The following is a 13,656-nucleotide window of genomic DNA, read 5'->3' on the forward strand; positions in this document are numbered from 1 at the left end:
TTCATACGAACACTTAATTATTTATTCATTATAATTCAATCTAAACACTTCTTTATGCAATAATTATGTAATTAGAAATAATTTGCATTAAAGATAGTATTAGTGCTAAGAAAATTAATATTATTTATTTAAGGTGGTAGTAAGCTTAAAAATGTTTTTAAGAATAAATGTCATATATATTTTCACATTTTTATGAGTAACAATTTTAAAATAGTAACCTAACAATGTCAAGTCCTAACTCAGTTTTACATAATGGGAGATTGGAGATCATTTCATTATGGCTTACTCAGTGTTAGCATTCATTTATATGCCCAACATTATAGGTATAGTATATATATATATATATATATATATATATATATATATATATATATATATATATACACATTTAAAAATAAAACCATACAAATGCTTAACAAATTCGGTACTGGATTAACATCAGTAGCAAAAGTAGCATATGCTACAGTCCCTGCACTTCACAGGGCCCTGAGTTTTTGAGGGTCGTCAATAGAAAATAAAAATATTAAATTAATAAATTAATTGAAATTATGTAAAAAAAATAGATGCTTGTAAGCTGTCTGGTAAAAATGGCTCTCAGCATATTCTGATAATCTGACAATGTTGTTGTTTACACATCAAGAGAATGTCATGCTGAATGATTACTACCATATTGTGTGTTCTGTGTTTGTGCTGACTTGTCTCTTTGCTATGTCGTGTGAGGTTTTGTGTCCTCATTGGCTTGTGGACTACAAGGTAAGAAACATACAAGTTTGAAATACTGGACTGTGAGACTTATAACACTGAACAACAAGAATTTTGCTCTGATTAAAATAATGTGTCCCTTATGGTTTGGTGTGCGCTGAATACGAAAATGCATCTCCATTCTTCGTATCATGTTTTTAAGAGATACTATGATTTCACTTTTCGATAAGCACTCTCCCAGGAAGCATCTGATACGGGTTGGGGGTTATAAACCAAAACAAAAGCTAATGCATTTTATGAGTTTATAACCTATTTCCGGTTTCTTGTTGTTGTTGGCATGTTCTTTTGTACTTGTAATAAATAAACAGATATTGGTCCCTTCTATTCAGTGTAAATGTCATATCAGTTCAAAGTGAGGTCTACGCAATGAACAAACAAGGGTGTGGTTTTCAGTATTTAAAAGAAAAGTTTACCAGTTTGAGTGAAGGCAAATTAAAAGAGGGTATTTTCATTGGTCCACAAATTCGCGAAGTTATGGCTGACTCTTTGTTTGAGAAAAAACTTTCCATTACAGAAAAAATGGCATGGTGTACTTTCAAAGATGTTTGCTCAAATTTCCTTGGAAATTCTAAGGCAGACAACTACATCGAATTTGTGGAAACCATATTAAGTGCATTTGAGAAAATGGGGTGTAATATGTCTCTCAAAATACACTTTTTACATTCTCATTTGGATTTCTTTCCTCCTAACCTTGGAGCGATAAGTGACGAGCATGGGGAAAGATTTCATCAAGAAATATCTGAAATGGAAAGGCGATATAAAGGAATATCATCATCCAGCATGCTTACAGACTATTATTGGTTCCTTGTAAAAGACAGTCCCAGGTCTAGTTATAAACGGAAGTCGTCCAGAAAATTCTTTTGGAACAACTGGATAATACGCACGGCAGACCAATATCGATAGTCGACTCTACTCGCTGGCCACTAGTCACCGAGCCGTACCGAGCCGTATCAAACAAAATATAATCGAAATGGTGGTAGTCAAATTCGCGACTATATTCTTAAATAATTCACTCCATTAGTCAAGTTCAAGGTTTTATGTAGTACAACGGCGGTTTTTTGAATGCATTAAAAGAAAATGAAGATGTAATAAGATAATAAACTAGGTTATCACAAGGAAATTAACAGGATAAAGGTGTGTTTCACGGAATACAATTAAAATGACGGAAAGTAAATTTCCGGTTAATGTTCGCCAAAGCGTAAAGTACGTAATTATGACGGCGTTGCTGTTTTATTTCTGGCCTATAGAAAAATACTTAGCCTTTTACGAAAAAAAAATTTAAGGACCATGAAATTATTCACCGCTTTCATTATAGGCCCATTATTTTTTAACCAAAGCTAATCTAACCTAACCTAACCTATCCTAACCTAACCTATCCTAACCTAACTTATCCTAACCCAACCTAATTTATTCTAAACTAACCTAACCCAACCTAACCTATCCTAACCTATCCTAACCTAACCTATCCTAATCTAACCCAACCTATCCTATCCTAACCTATCCTATCCTAACCTATCCTATCCTAACCTATCCTAACCTAATCTATCCTAACCTAACCTATCCTAACCCAACCTAACCTATCCTAACCTAACCCAACCTAACCTATCCTATCCTAACCCAACCTAACCTATCCTAACCTAACCTTACCCAACCCAACCAAACTTAACCTAACCCAACCTAACCTAACCTTCTCCCATTCCTCGACCTCATATCACTTATCACATGCGGCTCGCGACAGGATATTGCCTGTCTGCGCATGCGCGGACTTGGCTAATAAAAACCTAAACTAACCAAACCTAACCTTCGTATATCCAAGGTCTGTAACCGGAACAAGAAGGGATCTCAATCATTTAATCTTCAATGTACACGCGAAAATAATTTCAAGGATCACGCTTCCACTGCATGAGAGGTCCGCGCATGCGCTACAGCAAAACTGTTTCTGTCGCGAGCCTCTCATCTAAGCCACTCGTCATAATTTACCCGCAATATTTGCGCAAATACACCTTGTACCCAACAGTGGTGCTTAACATTTAATAAAAAAAACAAATATAGCAAAACTGTTTTGTCTCGAAACTCTCATCTAAGTCATGTAATAAGTTTCAAACAATTATAAAATACGATAATTTGGTCCAGGGAGCATCCGTTTTTGATGCAAAGATAATTCGTTTGGCTTGTTTCTTAAATGAAATTACGAAATGGCGTTCCTGTGCTTAAGTCACGTAATCTACTTGCAATATATTTGCGCAAATATACCTTGTAGCTAACAGTGGTGCTATCTCTCAGTAATGTTCAGAACGAAGGAGGCACAGAAAGAAAATAAACAAATTTCTCTCTCTAATGACACCACACACCAACATCGTGTTCTTATGTTGGCGAGATTGTGTATTTAGTAAAATTTGGCGCTAAACGTAACGGCACGGTTCAATGATACCGTGGAAATTCTCCAGTATAGCGATTCTTTTAAATGGTAAGTTCAAATTCCAAAATTTTTCTCATTATACACATGAAATATTTTTATTGTTGTGTTTTTTGTGTTTTAAATTATGTAACATTATTTTTGTATCCAGTAAACATTTTTCAAGTATTATGAAGCATTTTGAATCCCTAGACTTTTGTAATTTTATCAGTAGCAGTGAAAAATAAAAAAAAAGAAGTTTTTCATAAAAATATTAAATTCACTTTCCTCGGAAAATGATGCATGATGAGGCAATTTGGATTTTAAATTCAGATTTAGGGCACACATATTAGTAATATTCACCTATTTTTATTTCGGAGCAAGACAAAAAGTAAAAATTTGTTGTTCAGTGTAATCTGCGTATTCCAATTGAAATGATTATTAATAGACATTAAACACACACTATTCCTAGTCTATGGTTGTGTGTAGCTACAACAGTCACATGAATTTATGATTGTTCATTAGTCTTTGTAGATACCACTATTTAGTTTTTGTGACATAAACTGTTGATATGGTCTGGGCTTGTTTTTTTTTAATTATAGGGCTATCTTTTTATTGTCGGAAATTCATTGCTGTATAGAACGCTCATTTTCAAAACTGAAAAGAATTAAAAATGAACTAAGGAACACTATCTGTCAAGGCAGATTGAACAAGACTTTAATGAGCACTGAACATGAACTTATGCGTGGAATGGACATTTCCAATATCATCTACAAATTGTCTTATGCCAGAAAAGTTAACTTTTAAATTGTACTTTTGTTGCTTTTTCATTTGGCATTGGTACTTACATGTAAATAGTAACAGTGGTAGTTCTAGAGACTCTGAATTGGGGGGAAACATATTTTTACATTGCCTACTTCATTTCTCTGCATGATTCTCTTACAGTAATGCAGTATTTCTATTAGATAATAAATTTGAACCTGCACCAGGTAAAAAACTATACTCGTTACATTACTTTACTCATTATACGCAGATAGTTACTTTTATCAAAACCGTATCAGGCTAGAACAGACTCTGAATAATGTACCGACATTTAAGTGGCTGAATAGCAAATGAAAATATTGAATTACTCTACTCTTCAAGTAAATGACTTATATTTTAATATTTACATGTATTTTCATAAATTTAGGATGCCTTTATAACATTATGCTACAGATCTCACCCTAGCTTCATTCAGCATTGAAGAAACTGAAACATGTATGAAGTAGGTCGAACTGCAAACTGATTTAAATTCAACGAATTGAAGTGACGAGGTGGAATCTTGAAGTAGACTAGATTTTTAAGCGGTAGGTAGTATTCCTATATATTGTGGGTCCCTATCACCACGACATAGTGCGTCCTAGGTTGCAGATAGAGGAGACGGCCTCCAGATATGGAGGGTAGCTGCGAACATATTGAATAAGCAGTCGTGGACAGCCGATAAGGAGTGGTCCTCCAGCTTTGGAGTTGGGCGAAGGGCTAACAACCCTCACCGTAAAAAACAGCTTGTTATGAAACCACATAATAAGCCTCGGAATCGAATTGATTCTCTGGCACAACCACAAATCTTTCTCAGGATAGGGATCGATGGCATGCTTATGTGAGGGCGGCAATGAACCTCTGAGTTCCTTAAAAGTCATAAGGAAAGTAAGTATAGATCGTATTATCATTGTTGTTGTTTATTCAACTGTCCGAAGACAAGTTTGAACCACATAAATGACAACAATAAGGCATCGCTTATGAGGCAACTAAGCTAGGAGATAATGGGGTAGATTGGCAAGTTCTTTTCCTCTTCCATTGCATGCATCAATGACTAGTAACATATTACACTAATCAGAATTAAGATGTATACAAACAATTGTTCTTCCTCTGACACATCAAGTGAGATGTACTGCCTGATAATAGAGGTACATATCAGCAAGAACCTCAATCAGAGGTTGAATTCATTAATAATTTTAATTGGAGACTGGAATGTATGGTCAGACGAGGAATAAACCATTTCTTATTCATTTCATTGAAGTATAATTTTCAAGCTAAAATGTTAACATTTTAAAAATTTAGTTAATGGATTATACATACGTACATGGGCTTGATACTTAACATTTTGAAAAAGTGAAGGAGAGCACTGATGTTATAAGTCTGAAAAAAATATTCGAACCTGCCCTGCATATAAATAAATAAATAATTAAATAAAAATGTATAAAAATAAATAAATAACTAAAGAAATAACTAATAAAAAAATAAGTGAAAAATGCGTAAAAATTAATAAATGAGTAGATAAGTAAATACTTGTCACTTGGCACCAGTCATTATTCGAAAGCTACACAAATATGCTCGTAGAAATATTAGTAGTACCATATTAAAAATATGAAGCTCTTCAGTTGTACATAAATTTAAGCAATTCGGAAGTATTGTTTTAATGAAAATAACACCGTGCTATTTTGCACTTTATAGGGCGTAATGGTTAAGGTGTTATGCTACGAAGCTGAAAGTCCTGGGTTTGTTTCCCGATGAGGTCATTGATTTTTCTGATTGATCTAATTTTTCCTATTGCACTGTGGTCTTGGTGTCGATTCAGCCTCTAACAGAAATGAATGTCATGGTATTTTCCTTGTAGGTGCATAGCAAGTGCATAGGACTGCTACTAATGCCTATTGTCTGCAAAGATGGGAGTCTTAACTTTCCAATACTTATTGGGCCTCCACAGTCTGCAATAGGGAAATCTTTTTAATTTCATTAAAATGTCTTGATAGGGGAAAAGTTTACAGTAACATAGCACACACAGAGTACCTTAATGTAAATTCATTGCTTGATGTCTGTTGTACTTTAATTATATAAATTGTAATTTATGTTGCAATTTTAGTACAAACTTATGTGCGTACTTCAATATTTACTTTTGCATACATTTGCGAGCTCTGTTCTAAACATTTCTATTCTATATTGGACATTGGTAGTGAGGATAATGATGAATTGGTGAAATAATGACAAGGAAAATATAGATTTATAGAAAAACTGAGGCTATGTCATTGACTTTATCCACTCCCATTCTGTTTTCTGTGGGCGGAAATTTAATTCAGTTCACATCCTTAGAAAACACTTATGATGTTTCATATCTTATAACTTTCAGTACTGTAAATTGATTAAAACTAATGTTTTACATCGATTATGATTAGTCTGTCAGTATAATAATATTTAAGTACTTTTCATTATTAATTATGAAATAATCATCGCCATCAGTCATGAATTATGCTATATGTGGAACTAGTTTACTTACGTGATCTGTGCTTATTATTTTCATTTCATACTTCATTCGATTTATTTATTACCAAAAAAGTGTTACAGGTTTTTTCTTTAATTTCCATTTCTAATGTTAATGTTAGAACTGGACAGCAGACAATTTCTGTTATATGTGATTACTTCTGGGACTTTAGCACTTTGCTGGGCATATTGATTTAAGATAACCCGAAAGATAACTGTATAATCATGAGACTTAAGATGACTCTGTAATCATGGTTTTATGTCTGCCAAATTTAAAAAATTCAGCCACACACAAAGAATCACTGCCTCATTGCACGACAATTTCTTCTAATTGCAGACGGAACAGGAGTTCAGGAACTTTGTTGTCTCTAGGGTAGGTTAGCAGATACGCCTTTAGCCAAATGACTAGGGCATCGGCTTATCACGTTGGTAACCTGGGTTTGAATCCTGGTGGGTCCAACTGGAATTTGTTATGGACAAAGACAAAGGTGTTGTGCTGCAAGCCAGAATGTTGCAGTATCGATTTTTGATGGGGTTATGGATTTTCTTCAGTTAAGGTTCCAACCGCACTGTGGCCCTGAGGTTCACTCAACCTCTAACAGAAATGAGCATCAGGAATATTGCTGTAGGGGCAAAGATGGCTGACACGTAACACAGACATCCCTACTGCTACTGAGTGCCAGTTGTTTCGTAAGGTGGGAGCCTTTGCATCCTGCCACCATAAGGATTTTTCGGGGCATGATGGGAAAGCTGTGTTTTTTTAGATGACATAATTTGCAGTAATTATCATTCAGTAAATTATTATTACCTAATATTATTCAATAACTATCATTCAACAAATGAATGGCTGTGAAGGATCATCAAACCAATCTACATAGTTACCTACTTTTGTAAATTATTGTGTATTTTACAGTTTGTATACCAATTTTATTTAAGGTAATTTTCTACATCTGGCGTTGGTACAACTGTTTGTACATAATACTATTTCTTATAATGTCCTATGATGACATGGATGGCAATTCAGAATTACTGTCTAAAAATCGTAAGTATTATAAAAGGGGCTGATGGATGTTGGTTGGTGACTATGAACGTGGATTCGAATTCTACTTCTGGCATGGATATTTACGTTTTGTTTTGGGTGACGGCCTGCATCTTAACACATAAATCACAGAATTTGTCACGTGTTTGTGCAGTGTATAAAGTTGAATCTACCTACTATAGCCAAAAATGAAAAGAACAAATTGAACAATAGTAAAATATCTACGAAAGAAAAAAACACGCGATATTTCAATTTTTCTTTTTTCATTTCACTATCTCTTCATTAATAAAATAATAATAATAATAATAATAATAATAATAATTATTATTATTATTATTATTATTATTACTAGCTGTACCCGTGCGCTCCGCTGCTGCACTTATTAGAAATATGAAATAATTACATAATTAAAATAGAACATTGAGTCCAGGGAACATTCGTGTTTGATAGAAGAATATATCTTTTAATATGCTACTTAATTTAAATTCTATTTAAATAATTAAAATGCTATCATTTTGGTCCAGAGACCACTCATTTGGTGCAAAGATAATTCGTTTAACATTTTTCTAAATTAGTTTTGAATGCATCCTTTAATAAATCACTCCAAATTAATAGAGTTGATTGTGTACGAAGATCATTTTTATGTTAACCTTACTGTGCATCTTTTTTTTTTTTAAGTTTATTTTATTCACGCCTTAACATCTGTGGTCATGTCGCGTGTTTAGAATGTGTGGGTATATCAGCAGGCCGTTTTTACTCTTGTTAAGTTCCTGTTTCTATTGTGTGTTGTAGATGGCTTGTGTTCATGTAACTGATTATAGATTTTGATTAATGTTTTTGGTATTGGTAATTGAGGCGGTGATGAATAATGTCATGTATCTTTCCAATCCGGCATTTGCCTTTATGACTAAGGGAAATCATGAAAAACCTCAGTCAGATTGGTCAGCCACGGGGTTTGAACCCAGGACCCCCGAATGCGTGTCTCAAATGCTACCGCCTGAGCCAACTCGTTCGGTTGTATATCATCGTTTATGCAAATAAAAAAATGAGGTACCTCACATAAATATTATTTTAAGAAACACAGGAAACGAATATGGGTAAATTATGAGCGCAGAAACACCATTTCATGACACCTTTTAAAATAAGTCAGCTCCAGTGAGCTCTACGGTAAAATGAGTGTATAAAATTAGAGTATTTTATGTGGACCAAATAAAGTTGCAATAATCAAGTTATACAATATTTCGACAGAATATCAAGTTTTCTGTGCGTACAGATTTCTTTTCATCTTACCTCAGTCCTCATTTGTAGCATTACATCCATCTAGAGAAACTACAAATTTCAAATAGTGAAGGTTAATTAGCTTCTGAGATTACTTCATACAAACACACAAAATATTCTCTGTATGTTAATATTGATAAACATCAAGGCCGCCTTAAATAGATGGAGTCATTTGTTTTGATTTCATTGTAGCCATCGTCGTCGTTCCTGCAATAACTCCTATGTCACATCGATTTTCAGTTTTTTGCTCTATTAAATAACTTAAATAGTGATGCAACAAATAATACAGTCTACTATATATAACTTAATTATATTTCTTTCTTTCGAAAATGTAAGAATTCACGATCTCCTATGCACTACTGCCATAGAATGAATAAATTTGTTTTTCTTCCTACTAAAAAATTTAATATTTTGCACACAGAAGTTACGGAACAACGACACTATAATCTGAGGCAGTGGTGGAAATGTATTGTTCAGGGGCGTATTTTGCGGGCTACCAGCGGTAGCCCAAGGAAATTACAAAAGAAAAAGTTTATAATATAACATAATGTAATAATTTTGTATTATTAGTTTTACCATAGTAATTAAAATTAAAGTAATTGTTAGATATATTTTGTGTAATAATAGGGTCAGCGGTAGCCCAAACCCTTTAACCAGTATACACCACTGGTATTGTTAGTTTGAAACTCTTGTATATCCTTAAATATCAGTACTATCAAAATTTTGCCTAGATAAAACTTATCGGAAATCATTTTTAAAGAAACTTTTGTTATGTAACATTTTTCACAAAAATCAATAATAAGCGAGATATTTCGGTTTATTTAATTCAGGCCCTCTTATAACCCCCCTTTTAAATAAAGTATTTTGAATGCCATATAGCCTAAAATCTAAGTTACAACTAACTTAATTTATGTTCCAATTTTCATCGAAATCCGTTCAGCCATTATCACGTGAAAAGGTAACAAACATCCAGACAGACAGACATACAAACAAAAATTTCAAAAAAGCGATTTTTGGTTTCAGGATGATTAATTATACATATTAACACCAATTGTTTTTGGAAAAGCGAAAATTACCAGAAAAATTTCGCTTACAGATTTATTATTAGTATAGATTATTATTATTTTATAAGAGGCAGGTCCCAAAACCGTTCCTAGTTGTTTTTTTTTTTTTTTTTTTTCCTCCTGTTGCCACACAACAACACGAAATATAATGTATTAAAATATGCAATAAACTTTTACTTGACACTGTAAAAAATTATTTTAAGATCCGGAAATGTTAAAAGAAATGAAAAAGTATGGCACTTCAACCATGTATGCTCAGGGTCCAGTGAAGTTCAACTAGAGCACTCTTTCACTTCCCCTCCCTCCTCAGACTGATACCATCTGTACGCCAGTAACACTACTTCATGCTACACTGCATCATTTTGGTAGGTAAACTATTGAAATGATGATGATGATGATGATGATGATGATGATGATGATGATGATGATTATTGAAATAGAGAGTGATGATGGTATGATGTAGGGAAACAGGAGAACAGCGAGAAAAACTCTCGGGAAACTTGGCTTTGTCTACCACAAATACGACTCCATCATTTGCTGGGATTTTAACCGAAGTCTGCAGTCATTGTAGAACAGTGCTTTGCCAACTGAGCTACCAAGGAAGCAACATTGCGTTTCTTGGAAACTCTCCAAGTGTATATGAAAGTTTTCGAACAGCTTCTGGGTGATCAGCTGCAATCAGATGTTGCTTTCCAAGACATCACTGATGATGAAGCCAGTATTCAGCTCCAAAACTTTGGATGTCTCTTAATCTATATGACATGGCACAAAAACCAAACATCTCGCACCTACTTCATCTCGGGACCACCTACATAAAGAGGGACAAAAATAATGTATTATTTCAACATATTCTCATTGGTACAAAATTTATGATGATGGTGATGATGAAGTGGAGAAGAAGGAGCAATGTACAGATACGGAAATAAAATTTGGAGCTCCATTATTGTGTAAGTTTCGCTTACAACACAGTGCGCATATGCAGTAAACAAGAGCCCCTGTAGCCTATTTTTTTTGTAATATGTTAGTATTCTGTTCTTTGACTTTTTGTTAAATTTTAACTGCTTGTATACTTTGTGACCTGGTAGAGTGTAAAAGAAGGCCCTATGGCCTTAACTCTGCCAGTATAAATAAAGAATTATTATTATTATTATTATTATTATTATTATTATTATTATTATTATTATGTATGCTACTTGTGGACAGTCATTGGAAATTGTTGCCTACATACAGTTGGACTCCCATCAAGACTTGCTCCAAATTTTAATTCCGTATCTGTACAGAGTATGAGAAATGAACTGGTATAATTTTTTCTTTAATGGGTTAATAAGTGTACCTTTTTCATTCTTGTCATAGTTGGGTGGTTGTGTAATTCAGTCGTGTACATTTTGTAGTGCAATTTGCACCTAGATTCAAGTCAATTCTGACATGGAATACACATTCTAGGTAATGGCCTTAGTCTTCCCATTTGTACTAGATGGACCAGTGAAGAAGCGATTATCTGCACATATCATGAGATGTACAACGACAAAATAGTGTTGAATCAGAAAGCCTAAATACTTAATATACCAAAAAAGTCTCATGAAAATGATTCGAGACCGAGAGCTAAGGAAAACATACATTAACTTAAAATGCCGAGCCTGTTTTATAAGATAAGAAATCCAATAATTGACAATGAATTCAAAGTTATTACCGCAGACAAGTATTTATGTACAGTCAGCGCAATGGATAGCCAGAAAATGTAAACATGCCATAGTCTGTTCCCTCTCCCTATGGATCAACCTGATGGGGAGGTAAAGAGTATGTGATCTTACGTGACTGTTTACATTTTCCAACTATCCACTGCCAAGTGTACTTTACTGCAGAAATTTATATAAGTTTTTGATGTTTTAAAGGTGGACAGATGTTTACTAAGTACCAACAAGCTCGCAGCAATAAGAAAAGCAGCAGAGTACGTGAAGCTGTCATCTCGGAACAAGAAGATGCTGGGGAAGAGTCTGACCTTAGTTCTAGTTTCATGACAAATTCATTAGGTAAGTAAGTGTTGGAACATTTTGAGGCTAACTTTTGTTGTCATCTTGCATAACATTTATCTACCTGAATATATATGTTTTTTTTTTTTTAAATATTACTAGGATAATTACAATTAATTATGGTTACACATAATAAGTACCACTATTTATAAACAAAAATAAGCCTTGCTACATTGCTTAGATGATAGATAACACATTGCGGTCTTCTAGGTTGCTTTTCAGTTTATGCGGTGCACATTGGGCCACTTGTCCTTTGCTATGGGCGTAGTTAATTCATTCATTAATTTATTCATTCATCCATAATTTTCTGCCCAAGTGCAGATCTTTTTTTGCAAACCAAGTTGCCATGTTTACAGTTTTTCTTGGTAAATATAAATCTGTAGCTTGCCATTGCTTTCTGCACACCATTCTCTCTTCCGCATTTTAAAAGATCTCAGGGGGACTCAGCATGGAACAATAGTAATATACACCTTTAATAGCTTGTTTGCTTCTTATTAAGCATTTTCATTTTCATGTCCACACCTGTGGAATAACGGTTAGCACGTTTGGCCGCAAAACCAGGTGGCCCGGGTTCGATTCCTGGTTGGGGTAAATTACCTGATTGAGGTTTTTTCCGGGGGTTTCCCTCAACCTATTATGAGCAAATGCTGGGTAGCTATCGGTGCTGGACCCTGGACTCATTTCACTGGCATTATCATCTTGATCTTATTCAGACGCGAAATAACCTAAGATGTTGATAAAGCATCGTAAAATAACATACTAAAATAAAAAAAAAAAAATTCATTTTCATGCATGTTTAGTTTGTGAGGAAATTTTACATTCATCGTTCTATTAATATTGTACATGTTTAAGAATTTCAGTTTTAGTTCTACAAATTTTGCAAAGTGGGCTATGAAATCTGTGAAGTAAAATTCTGTTACTCATGTCCCATTCTCATTCTTGTTTGAATTTTTTTTTTTTTAACAAGCAGTGATGACCAACTCATTTACTCTTAGAAAGCACTGTGTGCATTCACATGCTGTCACAAGTAAAAAAGAGCAACGTTGGCATTTCAAGCATTGGGACGATCTGCTCTTGCATACTATTCATATGCAGTAAAGAGCGCTTTTACACAAAGAGCTTTAGGGATCGTTGTTGCTGAACTAGTGATTACTATTGCAAGCCATTGCTTCTGAGGTTAGCAAGCTGAAGCCCAGCCAAAGGTGATGGATGTTAAAAGATTATAAAATTCTTAGCACAGCATCCTTCAGAAGTAAAGTTATGGGTCCTGCATCGTAGATTTATGACATACAATAAAATCTTGTTCCTGGTAAAGAGCTTCAGAAAAATTTGTTTGTCATTTCTCGTCCACACTGAATAACACCTACAATTAAAGGTAACATTAACTAAAATACTACCACCCCACCGCCATTATTACTCTTGTTAAAAGTATACAATGATTTTTGCTTTGTAACGTCAATGAAAATCATGATATGACGGTGGCAATGACAACCCAAGTATTGTTAAAATGATAACTGATAGCAGCATCGGCAATTTTGATTTCAAAGCACTGTAATAGATGTGACTAGTTTTACAAATCTGTTAATGTTATTAATATTTTAATATATAGTAATATTCATACTTTTATTATGAAAGCACTAACTTGGTGTAGGCATAGTGAGCATGACTCATGATCAAAGACTTACTCGAGCATAGGTTTGAAATCCCACCTGATTGATTGTTTTATTAATTTTATTTTCCCTACTCATAAGGTGAATGCCGGAGAATCTCATGATGAATTCTCAGACTCAT

At 34.0% G+C, this 13,656-nt stretch overlaps 1 protein-coding gene across 2 annotated transcripts in view; it reads left to right on the top strand.

Moving 5' to 3' along the window:
- LOC138694567 (serine/threonine-protein kinase 11-interacting protein) overlaps positions 1 to 13,656 on the top strand; it is a 79,543-nt gene that overhangs the window by 15,472 nt on the left and 50,415 nt on the right. For both annotated transcript variants that reach the window (XM_069818427.1, XM_069818428.1), the window contains exon 4: positions 11,728 to 11,865. In XM_069818427.1, the coding sequence (XP_069674528.1) occupies positions 11,728 to 11,865 (138 nt within the window). The remainder of the gene's footprint in view (positions 1 to 11,727; positions 11,866 to 13,656) is intronic.

Source organism: Periplaneta americana, chromosome 2 (assembly GCF_040183065.1).
Source record: "Periplaneta americana isolate PAMFEO1 chromosome 2, P.americana_PAMFEO1_priV1, whole genome shotgun sequence".
NCBI lineage: Eukaryota > Metazoa > Arthropoda > Insecta > Blattodea > Blattidae > Periplaneta > Periplaneta americana.